The 17,848-nt window shown below is 38.3% G+C and overlaps 1 protein-coding gene across 4 annotated transcripts in view; it reads left to right on the top strand.

The window, feature by feature from the left end:
* LRBA (LPS responsive beige-like anchor protein) overlaps nt 1–17,848 on the top strand; it is a 367,079-nt gene that overhangs the window by 181,577 nt on the left and 167,654 nt on the right. For all 4 annotated transcript variants that reach the window (XM_042870631.1, XM_042870632.1, XM_042870630.1 and 1 more), the window contains one exon: nt 11,566–11,690. In XM_042870631.1, the coding sequence (XP_042726565.1) occupies nt 11,566–11,690 (125 nt within the window). The remainder of the gene's footprint in view (nt 1–11,565; nt 11,691–17,848) is intronic.

The raw sequence follows: 17,848 nt of genomic DNA, 5'->3' as shown, positions 1-17,848 counted from the left end.
TAATAATAATAATAATAATAATAATAATAATAATAATAATAATAATATGGAGAATTGTATGGCACTGAAGAGTTCTGCTCTCTTGTTTACATCCTGGATTTTAAATATGCAATTTATAGTTTTGTTAGGGGCTTCTTTAATACCTTATGGATTGCTTTTTTCAGTTGTTTTTCATAAATGCTAACAGTATTACATACTGTACAGGTACTTCAGTTATACACACAAATGGAATTGTGTAGTCTAGAAACTAAGGTTTCCTCAGGCCTCCTAAAACTCTTCACTTTGTAGCCTAAATGATGTTATTATAAAAGAAATGAGCATGGTCCTAGTGTGCTGTTTTTCACAGTAGTAATTCTTCCACATATCTGTACTCTGACCCTGAGGGTTGGGGCCGCTGATACTTGCGTTTGTTTGAAGTCTGCTTCTCCATTCTGGGTGCGTACTTGTAGGAGAGGCACATTAGAAGGAAGAAGATAGTGGTAGTAGACAAGCCACATAAGGCTCAGTAACTTCCCTGAGCTGGAAGTAGCCAGGAGCTTGCAGAGTATTGAGGGAGAAGTCATAGATGCTCCGTTTATTCTTACCTTAAGCTACTACTGACATTTTTGATGCAGAATTTGAGGGTAGATTTTGGTGAGAAAAGATGCAGCCATTTTGAGGGTCTTGTCCAACAGCTGCCATGACGTCCCTCCTTTGGGAGGGAGGGACAGGCAGCCTCAGACTGTTTGGGGTGCTGCTGCAGTGATGTGGTTGGATGCACTCCAGTGTGTTAACCCACATTGCTCCATTCTCCCCTTCGATAGGGAAATGCCTCAGTCATCTTAAGGTGCTGTGGGATAGGGATTGTTTGCTGCATGGGGCTTTTGTTTCCAGTTGTGAATGACGGCTGTCTACATCCTTCTTCTCCATGACGAGGTGCTGTGTTGAGAAGAATCACTTAATGCTGAGAATACTGTGGTTTTTTCTTTGCTTTTTTTGTTTTTGTTATTTTGTTTTTGTTTTTTTTTTTTACATTTGACTTTAACCCTGGTTGCTCAGAAGGCTGGTAAGTTTGTCCTAAAAGGAAATACAGGAGTAGCTGGCTGGAGAGAGAAAAGTTGGAAACCTTGTCAGGAGAGGTAATAGCATCACTGAAAAAAACATTGCATTGTCTTTTAGCATGTATCTCTACGGATGCTGACAAATCATAGAATCATAGAATCATAGAATCACTAAGGTTGGAAAAGACCTAAAAGATCACCCAGTCCAACCGTTCACCTATTCCCAATAGCTCCTACAAAGGAGCAGGGGCTGGTGTGCTTATTTTAAGTTCACTGAAATGAAGCAGGAAACGTTTCCTGTTTTGTTGCATCTAAGCTCTAACAACCTTTGTTAACAATTCTGTTCCTGAGTGATAGATTAAAATGCTAATGCTGTTAGTTTTGAGTGTAAAGTAAGAATATGTGCTTTTCTGCAACTAACCCTTTAGTAACACTCCTAACATTATTAAGGACGGCTTCTGCACTTGCCTTTCACTAATATAGTTATGGGATAACTGTGATTTTCAGAAAGAACTGGCTACTGGCTTCAGAGTCTTTCTGACCCTTGCCTGTCTGTAGGTCATAACTAGCTTCAGTAGAGTGGGAGATTAAAGCTGCAGGTATTTAGGCAAGGTCAAAATAGAACTCAGAGATCACAAATGAAGTAGTACTTCAGTTATCTAAATGCTGGATGACAGCTGAGCAGAAAAACTGGCTATAGAGTGCCTTTCTACCTTCTTGACATTCACCCTAGATACGTACTTCCATGTTTCCAAACAGAAGTTCACACTTCAACTCCCAATCTTGTGAACACCTGTCTCATCTGTCTGGGCTGTTGTCCCCTAACACTGCTTCTCCACTCTCAGTGGTAGAGCACAGGTGCAGTTTCTTGCCTGGCTTTCATGGGCTCTGTGCCTGCAGAGGCTGCTGCCTGGCAAAGGGCCGCTCCTGGGCAGCATCTTCCCTTGCTGGTGGTGGAACTTAGAGCTTGTCTCTTTGCCATGCGTGCTAACTGCCAACCTTCACTTCATTGACCATGTACAGTGTGACAAGACTCTAACAGAAGATAAGGTTTTCAAGTTAATCTTTCCTTCATTTAAACCTTGGCTGAATACCATGTGCTCTGTGTGGCCTGGAAAATAATAATTTGGTGGTGTGTTTTTATTTTTAGACACCTTTTACAAGACTTGTAAATGAGAAACGTAGTTAGTAAGTTAAACATTTGTAAGGGTTTTCGGTCATGTTCTTGCTTCCTGACCATGCTATGGTATTATGCTAAGTTAGAAAACTTACTCGGTGTGCTCCTAGTGGTCTTGCTGGTTTGTACTTATCGTTTCCTGTCTCTCAGAGCTATACAATGTTTGCAGTTACTTGAAATGTTTCTTACATATGTTCCTGCAATCATCACCCGATGAAGCAATTTCCCAGATTCTTGCCTGCCTGAATTAAAATCCTGAATTAAAGCTTCGACAGGTGTGTGTTAGCCTTGAAATCATGCTGGAATGCTGGTGCTTTTTTTGTTGTTGTTTTTATTTGTTTGCTTTTGAAATTAGGCAAGCTTTGATTTTAATTACATCATGATTCCAGTACAGAGAGTAGGGGAAATACATGGAAGTTTTGAAGTTGGATGGTCTGTGAGATTTTAGCGTCCTAGCCTACAATCTAAACTGATAACTTAACTTTTTCTGAGATACTGTATTAACAGTAGTTAAACATGCAGCGGACTTCAGACCTGTGGCCCGTAGTAAACTTCAAAGCTGAGTGGCAAGTGTGTTCAAATTAATTTGTGATTAAGCAAGAGCTTAAAGGAGGCATTTCCTGTCTCCCAAGATGCGCTCAAATTCTGTCCATGAAATAAATTAAGTATGTGTATCTTGTCATTTAAGGATTCCAGAGACAACTTTCTTCTGTTTATTATTCCAGGTTTAAAAGAACCAACAAAATAAATACCACGTGTAAGCAGGCCAGAGTTGCTTTATCTCACAACTTGGAGAGTATCATTCCAATCACAGGGACCAATATGTTCCTCTTTCCTGAATGGAAAATGTTTTGGCAGGCTGATTTGAAGAACACTGATCTTTAACAGACCTCACATAGGTTTGTTGTGGACTGGAATGCTACAGATTTTGTACCTAAGTCACTTGCTATCTTTTCTGTTCCTCTCTTTCATGTAGGTTGAATTGCACAATTAATGTAGTTACTATATATTATTTTCAACTTAGTTTGGAAAAAAATAGAGAAAATTTTTGGGAAGGATAATATAATTAGTTTAGACTTTTCTGGCATAGGACCCGTAAAAAATAATAATTTGAACTTGCGTTATAAGAGCATACAGCAGAAAAGTAATTGCTGAATTGGAGGAGTGCACTGTTATATTTTTACAAAAGTGAGCGAAGTATCCAGCTGTTAAGAAAGCCATAAAAGAAAAGGATGTAGGTTAGCCACAGCTCTTAAAAGTGCAGATATGTGGGAATGTGATTTCATCCTGTTTCTTCTAGAAGTAATGGCAGTGTAGCTGAGAAGTTTGGGGCCAGTTTATGCTAAGATTTTAAGAAAATGTTTAACTCTGATTCATGTGCTTAATACTTTTGGGTTCAGAACAACTTATAAATGAAACGTTTTGGTGAAAAGTTGGTCTGTGTGTACAGACATGGTGGAGGGTTGTCGTCTGAAATTACAAGCTACTGAAAAGAATTAATCTGAGTTATAATATTTCAGTGCACAGAATCATCGTATGTTCTGTGAGGAATTATTTGCACGCTAAAATATGGATCCTTTCTGTCTGTGTGCTTGTGGTGAAAGCATCAGAGCTGGTAGAAATGGTGAAGGAAGTGGATAAAGCTTTATCTAGTTGCTTTACCATATAAAAATATATCCTCTGACCCATGTTGTTGTGCACTGTTGTTCATTTTTTTAAGGATGGATTGCTAGTTACTACAACCTAAATTTCTGGATTATCAGAAAAAGCCTCAAAAATATAAATGTGTATTCTTTTGGAACACAGAATAGCTATTGTTTGTGGGATCTGAATGAGCTCAAGTTATTTTGAAAAACAAATTAAAACTTGCTGACTACCATGAGGCTTAGGATGTGAGACATCTGGGAAGACCTTTGAGCAGCTGAGCCAAAGCATTTGTTTGCAAATTTGTGATGCGTTCTTTCTTCCATGCCTGAATCATGTTTGAACTAACCTTACTCAGAGCCAACAGAAAGGTTTGATGTTAACTTAGTACTGACAGAGAAATAGTTTTCAGTTAATTTGTGATTGATCTTGATAGAAATACCAGCAGAATTGAACAGCATTGCGAGATGACTTGTCTTGAAAAGTGTAGCTTTATTTTAGTGATGAAAATAAGATCAGTCTAAGATAAGATAGTGGTCACAGTACACATCATTGGTGCTGCATCATGTATTTATGTGGGCCCTGTTTGAAGTATCAGTGTGCACAGGAATGCCAGCACTTCAAAGAATGCTGTCTCCAAAAGGCTGCAGCTGTGAGTAGCCACCAAAGGGTTAATAAAGATCAAAGAAGAGAATACATAAACTCATACATAAACAAAGCTGTTTTAAAACTGGAAGTTAAAAACACCATCACCTAGGACAGTGACACTTAAAGGTGGGCTTGTCTTTATCGTGACATGGTTCTTCATAATCTGTAAAGGACTGAAACATTTATTGTCAATAATTCTTTCTAGTTTGCTTTTAATATGAGAGGTTCAAAGCTTGTCAATGCAGAAGAAAGCCTCTGTGATATCTGAAATTGGCATTGTTCCTTTTCTTTTGTTTTGCACACGCTAGTTAGAGGGGAGTGGATTTGGAGTATAATTCAAAGGACAGAATTTGGTAGGCCTGGGCAGGGAGCTGCGGCTGCATTGTCGTAACGGATGGCTCAGAGATAATATCATGACTATTTACCTTATTAAAGACCTCAAACAGCATTTGTACCAATTTTTAAAATGTAATCTCGGAATTACAGATCTGTGCTCTTTGTACTGTTTTGTTTATATGTGGAAATAATACGAAACATCTAGTAGGACATGCTTCCCTTGCTGACATCTCTCTTTTTTTTTTTGCTTTACGGTGGAAGCACATAAGGTTGTCTTACAACTGTACAGAGGTCCCCAGAGTAACAGTTTTGTGCTCATTCCATGCAAACATTATGCCTGAAGCTCACGCCCTACTTTGCACGGCTGTTTCTTCTGAAAGATGTGCAAAAGAATGGCACGACTTCCTCTCCTGAAAGCACTGGGAAAAAAAAACCACACGCTTTTTGGTAGCACTGAAATACCAGTGAAGGCAAGAGACCTTTTGGAAAATCCTTCCTAGACAGAGTCAAATGTTGTCTTGGAGAAGAGTTAGGAGAAGCAGGTAGACTATGCTAATCTAATAGATTGCATTAATATTATGCATAATCAATATTATATTAGAGAAGTTTTATGCACTGGTCTTGGCCTTTTGCTGTGACCAATTGCTGTCACTACAGCAGTAACTGTGGTAAGGCTTAAGAGCCTGTCCTATGCATGATCTCTTTTGTTTAAGGGATCTGATTACTTTCCATGCGGAAATCTTTCTTCTGAAACTACTGAATATGAATGTCTGTGTAGGAGAAAAATGGAGGTACCGGGAGAAGGCACAGACTCTACCATGTTGCAGTAATATTATATGGTATTTCTTTCTTAGTATTAAATACTTTCTCAATCATAGAATCGTAGAATATTCGGAGTTGGAAGGGACGCACAAGTCGTCTTCTCCTTCATGCCTTTCTTTGCCTTGTTTTTAGTTACGTAGTTGCTGGCTACGCTGCAATGTAAACAGACTACAAATTGTAAAACAGAATGGAAGCATTCAGACTTAATAACCATAGATTGTTACTGTGATTGGGTTTATGGCGGAGCCCCACCAATGTTTGTGTGAATGTGATTTTCTTTCACTGGTTTTGCTGTTGAAGAAAATGTAGGTAATGTAGGCAGTATTTCCAAGGATCTCAGGGCACTTGCCAGGAGTTAATTAATCTTTAATACTCTGAAGTCGATACATTATCAGCAAAGTGCTATAGAATACACGCAGTAAGATAGAGTATAGCTGGCCAAATAATATTTTAGTGGCAACTTACTTAATACTAATGAAAGCTTTTCCTGTGTGCTTTGCTAATGCAGGCAATGCTGTGAATCAGATCCTGTACCTGATTTACTGTAAAGCAGTCTTTTTCATACTGTGTTGCTTAAGTTTTATTCTCTGGTTACGTTTAGTGGATGGCAACAAAGACACTGGTTTGTGGGATTTCTGGATGAGATGCTGGATTTGATGCTGTTGCTGAGAACTTCGTTGTCAGGCTACGTCTTCAGGGCCATGCTTTACCAGAGTGAAGCTCGGTTTTCTGTTTTCTGAAATGTTAGACATTTTTGATCACGTTACAAACTGTCAGTGGTGTTTGTACACAAAAAATTCTTCAGAATCACATCTAAATTTATTAATGCACTATAGAGTAACTTTTTTAAAAAAATACTGTGTTGTGAAAGCTTATTAAAGGAGCAATGAAGGGTTTTGGGAAATGTTTTACTCGATTTCTGAGATTACATTTTATCAAGTCAGATGAATGAAGATATGTTGCACTGTATTTTGAAAGGCAAAATGCAAGAGATTTGAGTTTAGTATTCTAGACATGCAGCTGCATGAAAATGCAGGGGATTTCTGTATTCAAGATAAAGCAGGTACGTTGCATTTGATGCCTTATGGTCTGCTAGCAGTATTCTTTCAAGATTTCTGCAGTTTTTTCTAGAACTTCATCACTTTTATCTGTGTGTTGACAGTTGAATGTGAATACCTATTGCTTTTTTTGGAAAAAAAATTTTACATATCTTGCAGCAAATGTCTGGTTTGAGTTCATGAAGTGTTTCACATGACAGATAAAGCTACCTAGATATAGAGTAAGAAATGTTACTAACCAGAGTTACAATAACCCAGCATTTTTTTTCTTAAAAAATGGGACATTTGTATTTCCCATTCCTCCTTAATTTAGAAGTAGCACCTGATGTTGTGTGTGAGCTATTTGATGAACCATGGCAACCAAAGATTTGAATCACTTAAAACTAGAAGTTTTGGCAGGCATGTGGTTAGAAATAGAGGAAATTTCAGAATGTTTTTTCTCCCAGATTTCTTTCCGAATCTGTAATGTGGCCTCTGATAGATAAGCAGTGTTGCCACTCTGTGTTCGGTTGTCTATGAAACTAATTTACCTCAGAGCTCTGTGTTACCCCTCTGAAATCGGCATTACTGACTGATTGCCCCATGATGGCCTTAGAGGAGAGCCTAAGGATTGATTGGGTTTGCAGATTGACTGACCTGCCTGACTCTACAGTTAGAGTTCCAACGAAAAGTCTCTCACATGGAAATTCACCTCGGTATCTTCATGCGGATTTAGGACATGTGGATGGGGTGCAACACTTGCTGCATGATTACCATCTGTGTTCTCATTCTGTGGCCTGATAACAGCCTTGGCTTCTGAGTGCATCCATGAAATTATTTCTAGCAGTACAAAATTCACATTGGCTGATGTTTTATATCTGCACTTAATGGAAATAACTGCCGTGCACCAGAGCAAGAACTATTTCTCCTTAAAAATTTAATTTTAATCTGCCTCTGCGGGTATTTTCTGTAAAGTTGTGCTACTTTCACCTTTCTCTCATTTTCTGTTTCACTTTTTGCGCTCTTTTTTTTTTTAAATACTTTACTAATATGAAGATCTGCTTGGGTGGTCTTTTGGTGTGCTAGAATCCACTCTTGATTAGCTGTTGGCCCAAATGCAGCCCCAAGACCTCTCTAACTGTTGCTTGTGTAAGTTTACTGTTTCTGTCCTTCTCACCACCTTGCAGAATACTTTTTGTGTCCACATGGTATACTGACTGATTCCTTTCTGTGGACATACAAATAACAGAATATCTTGAAATATACCATGCATAAAACATTACAAGAAGCAGTTCTTCAGCAATAGCGTCATCCTCTCATTGCTCTGTGCTTGTATTGCTTAGATTCAATTTAAGTCTCCTTTAGGATATGAGGACCTCAAGATTATTCTCAGGTCTAAAATACATTTCTTATAATACCAGAATAAAGGTAGCAGGCCATTAGGTTTGCTTTGTTTCCAGTTGGGCTAATCTTTGAAAGTGGTAAAGAAAATAGATTTCCCGATCTTGTTCTTGGAATTAAGATAAGTTGGCATATAAACTTTTTCCCTTTGATGACAGTGAAACATTCTTTTCCTTTCCATTATACGCTCAAAATTCTGTTATAAAGGTTATATTGATCACTTTGTATTTCATCTAATCTGTACAATTTTAACTATCTACTTAGCTAAACGGGAGATGAGAAGAAAGTTTTGTCTCAAATCTGAGCTCACAGCTGGCAGTTTGGAGAACTATTTGAGAAGAAAGCAATGTAATGGTATTTCTATTAGAATAAGACATTTAATATAAAAGTATTGCTTTTATTCATTCAATATTGTTACTAAGGAGCTACCAATTACTGTGTATCATGTTAGTGAGGCCCCTGACAAATCCATGCAAATCATACGATTTATAATTCATAAATCCCCAGTCCCCCGAGGAACGTTGCTCTTGCACTTACACTAATTGAGTACTTATGTTCATTGATCCAGTCCATATAGCACCTTTAGTCCATATGGCAGCCTTTACTGCAGGGCCAAAAGCCTCTGTTGTTAAATCAAACAACAAAATCCCCTTGGTTAACAGCACTAGAGTGTTCTCAAAATCCAGCTACTTGGCCCTTTGCTTCATTATGCTTCTGTCTTTCAGCTAGCAAACTGTAGCCAAGTCAGAGCAGTAATTACGTCTGTCTCCCCCTGGCTGTAGAGGTGTAAAGAGGGCATATTACAGCATTCCTGTTTGGGGATGGGGCTGGAGCAGCCTTTTGGTCATACCTGTGAGTTGTTCTGGTTCATTGGCTTACATTGGTACTCATGCACATTTGTCCCAGTAACTGCTCTTAGACATGGCTCATTTTTAAGAATCAGACAACAGGTGCTTACTTTTGACTGTACAGTTGTTGGTTTTTTGTTTGTTTTTTTTGTTTGTTTGGGTATTTGTCTATATGTAAAGAGAACAATTTTTTGTCCTCATCACAAAGTAGTTGCCAATGGTTATAAATACCCAAATAAGCAGTTGAATAGTTGGTATGTTGTAAAGAGTGAATAGTCATTGCACTGGTGAAGAACAAGGAATCCTATGTAAATTTCGTATGGGAAGGGGAAGTAAAGGTATGGTACTAAAGATGTATTATGTTTCAGGATAGTATTTTGATCATAGTCTCCTATTTTTCTAATAATTTTAACGTAGTATTGTAATTTAGAATAATTTAAATTATTATCCGGAAGGCTGGCAACACTTAATTCTATCAAAACTGTAGAAAGATAGATGAATGACAAATTAATAATTTACCATCTTTGCATAATAGTGTGGCACAGAATACCAGAAGGATTGATGGCAGAAGAGGTTAACAAATTTTAGCAGCTTCCATTAGCTTTTCATTGTCATATGTTTGTGGTGCTGACTGAAATAAGCTTTGTAGGAGATCTCAGTCTAGGGAACTAATTACTTGTGCCGATTGCCATACTGATGAATAGACCCTCATTGTATCATTCCCCTGAAGACGAGGAGCAGTCTGTGATTCACGACTGCATCCTGGCTGATATTTGATAATAATTTTAACAGATAAATGTAGGTAGGCAGAATGATGAAGTGCCTATCCATGCTCTCCGACTATCAAAGGCATGCACATAGCCAGCTGCGTTCTGCCTTTTCTCTATAATCGCTAAAGGAGAATTTTAAGTTATTAATCGAGCTTTGAATCTTCCTGTGTTTTATGCTGCTTTGTTTGGTTAATTATTCCAAAACCACTAGATTTTATAACCAAAGCATTCAAATTGTAGTATGATTGTAACGCACAAAGTGCAAATATAAGATGTTGAGATAATTGTTGCAAATACTTGAGTATTTTTCTGAAACCAGGAAATCAGGATGATGAAGAATAGCACTGCCTTTTCATTGATGTTAGAAAAAAAGCACAAATTTAACAAAGCTGGATACAGGGATAGACTTTTTTTTTTTCTTAATAGGATTATTTTGTCAGCTATTTAGTATCTAGGAATTGTTTAAAAGGAAGGCTGTGCAAATGGTTGTGGCTTTTGTTACTGTGTGTGTTTGAAACTGGGTGTACGTTAAATAAAACTAATTTCTGCCTTGAGATCTCAAAACTAGGAATATAGATATCAGGTATTTTTAACATTGGGATCTGTGAATTAGTTATGGCTATTCATTTGTCAGTGTTGACAGCTGTACTTTCTATTAGCTCCTGGACCAGAGGTGGAATGTATACGTACATTGCCAGTTACTGTTTTAGTACTAGTAATGTTAACAAACAAAGCCAGTATTTTATAACTTGAGCATACAGGTTTTCAGGCTATAAACCTATCATGCCTATTCTGTGTGTCAGGCATTTTTTGTTTGTTTATTTTGCTATTCCTGAAATCGTGGGGTTTTCTTGGTATCTTTTCAAGGCTAAAATATTGTTTTACAGTGGTGTTCAGTCATGATCATCTAACGAGATAGTAACTGGCACTTATATATGGCCATATTAAAAAGACCTACATATATTTGGAGCGTACAATGGAATATAATGAATTTGATATAACCTTTTCTAAACGTAATTTTTTAAAGGTATGCCTTCAATATAGCAATTATTACACATCATAACATGTAGTTTTTAATTAAATGTAAAAACACAACTACATAAAGCTGAAATCCAATCTGATTTGCTTGGAAATAGATTGCTATTTCACTCTTCGGGAATGGTTTATTTAAAAACAGTAAATGGAAAAGAAATGCATTTTCTTGTGTTGTTCTAAGCCTCAGGGGCTAAATGTAATGAATATTTTAAGAGATTATTTTAATTAAATTCCTGCACATCTAAACAGAGTAATATTTTATTATCACATACATAACCATGTAACTGAGGTATTCATTAAAGTTAACACTTTCTGGACCAAGAATTCATGGTATGATTTACTGACCTTGTGCAAAAAGGCACAAATTAGGAAGAAAAATGAAGGGGGACAGACTTTGATTAATATAGGTAATGCTATACCATATTTATAATAGCCTTTTCCCTATTCTGGTTTATAAATGCAGTCACTGAGAAAGGTGCCCTGCTGAGGCTGAAATGAGGCTGAAATCGGAGCACATGCCACTAGAGTGTGGGGAAACTGATCACACTGTCAGCAATTCATTTCAAAATGATGTATTTAGTGCTCATTTCACCTTCCAAGAAAAAAGGGAAAGGAGTTCCTTAGACTGGAAGGTGATATTGTTATTTTCAAGGACATACCTAAGTAAAAGATTGCAGAAAGGGGGGAGGTTAAAAAAGAAGAAAAAAAAAAAAGGCAGCGCAAACAAGGAGAGCTTTATGCAGAAATTCAGTGCTACCATGCTGTTTGATAATTGCTAACATATGTGGCTCCTCTGTTTCATTGTAGTCGTCCTCGTGAGTTCTGGCGCCTTGACTACTGGGAAGATGACTTGCGGCGCCGGCGACGATTTGTGCGTAACCCCCTCGGATCGACACATCCTGAAGCGACACTAAAAGCAGCCGGAGAACATGGTCAGTGTAAAAACTGCTTCTCACCAATAGCAGCAGGTTACAGTACGTGAAGCGAGGGTTAGACCTTCCTTCCTAGAAGGTGCTATAAAATTGTCCCAGACCCAAAAGGTTTGTCACCGCGTTTCGGACGTGGTCCGTGCACAGAAGGCCTGACCGTTGCTTATTATAAGCAATGCTGGTATTTGTTAAGCAGCCTTATTACATATTAGCTGAGAGATAGCTTGTTGTGCGTGCTCTGCACAGTGATTACAAATACAGTTCTTACGAAGTACAACAAAAGTGTCATTTTGCCATTAATTCTTGGACACACATTCTTGTGGTAAATTACCTGTTTATGACTTAGTAACTTGAAAAGATAATAGTCAGAGATTCACAGCAATTATTTCACTTAGCCCTAGCATGTATCTGCCTATCCTTACAGATAGATGAAAACAAAAATAACACTTACAGAGCTGAACTTTAGTCAGACCTTGTGTGTGTTTAAGTCCTCAAGGATTTCTGTAAGAATTTGATATGGAAGAAATAGTTAGAAATGCCAGAACATAAAGTACTGTTCAAGCAGTAAATGGTACTGATGACTCCTACCTGGCGATTTTCAAAGCAGATCACATTTTTAACAGGTTTTTTTTTTTTTTCCACTCTTTTATTTTTGGGGATCACTCAGCTACGTGCTGTTATCTGTTCTATAGGAGTGCATTTACAAAATGAACCCAACACTTGCTTTCGGAACTCTAACAAACCAGAAGATAAAAATCCACAGCTAGTGAACTTTGGGTTTTAGTCTGGAATGTTTGTCTATGTGATCTAATGGATTTTATAATTGATTATATTCAGAAATAATTTGATTACAATTAAAACAATACCCTTTCCTCCTTGAATTCACATAACTAATTAGAATCATTAAATGTAGGTATTATTTTTCTTTTTTAGTCTATGGATTACAGCATATGTGTGCATACACACGCATATTACATGTGGAGATATTCACTTCGTGCTAATTTAACATTATTAAGACTGTTGTATGGACATAGAAGAACATTGCTGTCATAAAGTTAGTTTCTATCAGGCATCTTAACCTCTTGCACTCAGCCTTAAAAAGCCATTTCTGGAAGAAAATGTCTACAATATGTCAGCTGATATAATGCCAAATGTGACATCAGTCCTTTAAAATAAATGACCATACAGAGAATAGTCAATAAAGTGATCTAAAAGCAATGTTCATAGAGACCTACATCATTCTCTATAGAAAGAGGAACAAGATGTAGAATTAATTAACCCACTTTTTGCTTTGGGGCTTGTTGTTGTTAATACTGTTTGTTGTTTCTATGCCGTGGACTTTAATGACACAAGATTTCTTTCTGTTTAATGCCACTGGATAAAGAACTGCCCCCTTTCAAAATTGTGTAGCTTAGATTAAATTGGTCTTGACACATTTTGAAGTATTCTCCTCATGTGTTCCTGTTTAATATTTATATTGCTTAACAAAACATTGAAAAATAGCATTTATTTTTACTGCAAAATATTTACAGCTCCTACCTGTATTTGTGTAACTTATTTTTTCATAGGAATGAAACATAAGTGCACACTATAGAATTATTCATCTTTCACAGTGAAATGATATTTTCATTAATCCATGCCATTGTTTCAAGGGTTACTGCTCGTACTTGGTTTGTAATTGACAGGAGTACAATTTTTGTCAATACAAAAGAAAGCTGAATAGAGGTAGCCCTGTCTGATAAAGCATAGCTGATAGCTAACCATAGTAATTGAAATAGGACTAATTTTTTTCTGTCATTCCTTCTATTCAGCATTTAACATCCATTGCAGTGTTCAGTTGTATTTAATTTCTTGATGTTATTTTATTCTGAATTTAATTGCATAATACCCTAGTTGACTGTTGTCATTCTGTTTACTTATATATATCCAGTGAATTTTCTAGTTTACCTTATTTATGTGATTTCTGAAAGTACAGCTAATGGCTGCCTGAGTGTAGATAGGCATGCAGTGCTCCTGTTCTTGGACTCTCAACTGGCAAGGTGTAAAATGACCGAAGTACAAACTGAAGTTCAACTAGAAGCTACGTATAATACATACAATGCAAATACAGAAGTGGTTTTGCTGTTGGTGGTGGTGCGTGTGTGTGTCAGCCAAAGGATACAGTTGTCATAAGGGTCAGCCTAAGTAATCACTTGATCTATTTGTTTCTAAAATGTGCTTATAATTTTTTAGTGTTAACTAATTCCAGGTCAGAAAGTAGCATTGTTTGGGTATTTTCATAACCAGATTTTCAGACCCTGGTTCCAGGATGTGACTATCCTTAGAATTTGCTGTAGGGTTTTCCTTTATGTTTTATAATTACTTATCAATAATTTATCATTAATTATTCTATTTGAATTAATTTTACGTGTCTCTAAAGAAAAAGCATTCTAAAATGATGGATCAGAAGTGCCCTACTGCCTATTTAGGCTTTTCTACAAGGAAAACAGAACAAAACTAAAACTGAAATTGGACATAGGGGATCTTGCCGAAAGGGAAAATAATGCATAAATAATGGAAAAGTGTTGTTGCATGATTGGTAGCGTGGATTTTAGTACACTGGTAAGTACACATTAGCAACTGCTGGGTGTCTTGCAAATCAAATCAGACGTATTCCCTGTCCCAGAGAGCTCACAGTCATGCAAAGATCACAATTTTCAACTGTGAAAAAGCTTCAGAAACAATCAGAAGCCTAGATATTGTTCAGTAAAACCTACAGAGAACAACAACAATCAGCTCTGTTGCAGCCTCGTTGTGCATCGTAGTAGCAAGAACCAATCTTTTCCAGGGATTGATTTGATTTGAAGGAGAGCCTCTGGTGCAGAGGTGGCAGAATAAATACCTGAAGACTGATGTTCTCTGTTCAGACAATCAATACCAACCCCATGACTATACTTCTGGCTACCTTCTAGTTAAAAACAAATTTTTTAATTCTGACAATTTAATTGCCATTCCCAAGTTCACATTAACTTGCCTGGGGGAAGGAAAGGCTTTAGGTAATTTTTCAAAGGAAAAAAAAATCTTTCCCAAATGGGTATTTATAAAAGTCAGTCTAGCAGTGTACCTGGGGGTAGCGGAAAGAGATGTGAGGATGGTTTGGGATGGAAAGAGTTAGCTTTCCTCTGTTTCGTCTTTCCATTTAATGTTCAGAATAAAACCAAAATAGTTATAAATGATACAATTTATAAAGTGTGAAAGTCAGAATTCTATTCCTGGAAGGTAACATTGTGTGAAAAATGAGTAATCGAAGCCTCCTAGCTGGAGCCTGACCCTTCTCCAGTACATGCTTTTGCAGGATAATCTTTATCTGCTTGAAAATACAGTATCTGGCTTCTTAACAGGCAATTTTGTCTCTTTATTTTAATTCATATTTCTTAAGAACTGGCGGGGGTGGAGAGCAGTTGTGTTGCAGATCAGAGCATTGTGACTGAAAGTGCGAAGCACTGATTGTGTACAATATTGAACTTGAGTGGTCAGTTGTCTTTGCCTCAGCTCAAGGGATGGTAAAGAAGTCTGAAAAATATTATTTTAACAATCTGATGGGAAAGTGATTGTTTTTCTTAATTTTGTCTTAAAAAAATAAATGACTTAGGGTAGCTTCCAGGAGGCCATTTTTTTTTTTTTTTTTTCTGATAAAACAAAGTGAGAGGAATTTTTTTAATGCATCTTTTCCTGTAATTGATTTTCCTGATATATTTGTCAGACATTCTGTAGGGTGCTTCCTGATACTTCGTTTTTTTTTTGTTTTTTTTTTTTTTAACATCTTTTAAAAATTGTGTTTCTTCTTTAAGTTGTAGCCAAATAATTCTGAATAACTTGTCCTTCTGTGAATGTCGGGAGCTGGATGATTTTTTTTTTACCCCCAAGTATTCCAGAGATAGAGCTGGAACGAATCAAGCTCTGTCAGATATATTTGCAAAAATTTCCTTGAGAGTGGGCCTTCCCAGTCTGTTTGGGAAAGACTGTGTGGAAGTGCAGTAGTGAAATGTAGTGAAGGAATGAGTGTGCCAGGTAAACACGCTGCCAGCACAACATAGGCTGTACCTTTTGGTCTTGCTTTTGAAAACAGGCAATCAAATGAGTGGAGGTCTGCAGGGCTGGAGCCAGGAGGTGTAGTGATGCCAGGCAGGGGTGGGTCTGGCAGAAAGCAGCCTGCCCTAGCAGATGTCTGAGCAGGGTTTGGGACCTGGGCTGTGGCATCACCCCTGCACATGTGTGGGTAGTGAATGTGTCGCATGATAACTAAACATGTTGCGTGGTGGCATGCATCTCTATTTGGTAAATACAGAAAGAATTGGACTGTGACTTGTGGAATACATTCATCTGCAAAGCATAGGTGAATCAATGTGAATTGTATTCCATTTCTGCACAGGTACTCACGTGCCCCTGTACCTGGGGGCTGTAGGCGCAGTGCTTTATTCAGCCCAGTGCAGAACAAGCAGACCTGGACTCATTGTGCTGCCTGGCAGCAGTCTTGAAAAAGGCAGTTCTGCAATGTGTGTGTGTTTGAATCACTGTAAGATAGTTTGGGAAAGAAATATCTGGTGAGGGAAGGTAAGGCAGGAGGTTTGCATTTATGTTGCTTGATCCTCTTTGGTTGAAAGCTGCCATACTGATTTTACTTTTTCTTAATGGTAGGATGACAGGACGTGTCACAAGTTGTGCTGAGTTTAGAGCTATTAACCTTAGGACTTTCAGTCTTAAGTGAGAATAGGTAGAAAGCAAGTTTGAAATAGCGTCTTAGGGTGAGGGAGGCCAAAATGTTTGAATGGGTGTCTGAAATAACACATGTCCTTGGCCAGCATTAAAAAGAAAAAAAAAAGAAAAAAGAAAAGCAAACCGATTCTCCTCTATTTTATCCACGGAATGGTTTTGTTCTATTTTACTTTTTTGATCTTCAGCAGAAAGCTGCTGGGCTGTGGAGTGCCAGTGCATGTGGTGTGTGTTAGTACTCTGTCGGTAATTTTACTGCTGCTAACTTCAAATCCTCCAGGGGGAGTTAATTACAGGAAAACCCTTCTAACCATCAGCTGCATATTTCCATGACAAGAAGGGCTTCAGCTCACACTGAACAATTCCAGAATCGGAGTTATCATTATTTACATGGGTATGCTGTAGGAGAAAGTAAAACTTGGGTTTGTACGATGCTGTTAGGGCTTTTTGACAATTCACTTTTTGCTTATTGCTTACGTATAAGTGGCAGTGATAGCTTGGGGAGAAATTGTCCTGCAGAATTGGAAGCCTATTCTGTGTGGCAGTATGGCAAGATGAACCTCTTTTGTTTCTTTCTCTCTTTTTTATTTTTTTATTTTTTATTATTATTATTATCTACAGCAAGCACAGGGCATTTGTTAGGATATTTTAGAGGTTTTTTTTTTAATGTATTTTTATTTTGTTATTTTTCACTTAATTGCAAAGTCTATTACTCGCAATTTATGTGCGTATATGTAGTTAATTTAAGCTGTATAACTCGCCACTGGGGACTTGCCTCCTGCTGGAAGTGTTTGCACGGTAACATTTTGGTTTCAAATGAGTAGCACAACTCCCGTCCTGCATGGCAGCGCTCCGAGGCAGCACTTTGTAATGTGTTGCAGCGAGTTGCTCGTGGTGCAGGGTTTTCACAGGCGCAGTGCCACGGGCATTCTCAATATATTTAAGAAATAGTGTGCTCATTTTAAACTGCAGGGAGAGAAGGGAGGGAGAAAAAGTGTCTTGTTCTTGTTGTTTGTTTGTTTTTGCCTTTCCCACAGTAAGTGCTAGCTTCGGTATAGTGAGCTCTGGTGTCTTTTTTTTTTTGCTGGTTGGTTGGTTTTGTTTTGCTGCAGCTCTGAGCTCGTAAGCTAAGCAAAACCTCCGCGAGGCCCACGCCGTGGAGATGCAGCCGCTCCCGGCGCGCCTCCGTGGTTCTGCGGGGCCCCGGCTCCGCCCGAAGCGCGCGGCGGCGGTGGCACGAGCTGCCCGCTCCCGCCTGCCTCGCGGCGCCGCCGGCACACGCAGGTTCCCGCCGACGGTGCCCGCTCCTCCTGAGGGCAGGTGCACGCGGCCGTCCTCCTCGGCCTCCCGCCGGGGAAGCGAGGAGAGCCGTCCCGCCGCCTCCCCCGGTGCCCTCCCGGAGCGTGCGG

Source organism: Lagopus leucura, unplaced genomic scaffold, assembly GCF_019238085.1.
Source record: "Lagopus leucura isolate 7727_CA_CO unplaced genomic scaffold, USGS_WTPT01 Super-Scaffold_100004, whole genome shotgun sequence".
NCBI classification, from domain to species: domain Eukaryota; kingdom Metazoa; phylum Chordata; class Aves; order Galliformes; family Phasianidae; genus Lagopus; species Lagopus leucura.
This window is presented reverse-complemented; position numbering and strand designations above follow the sequence as displayed.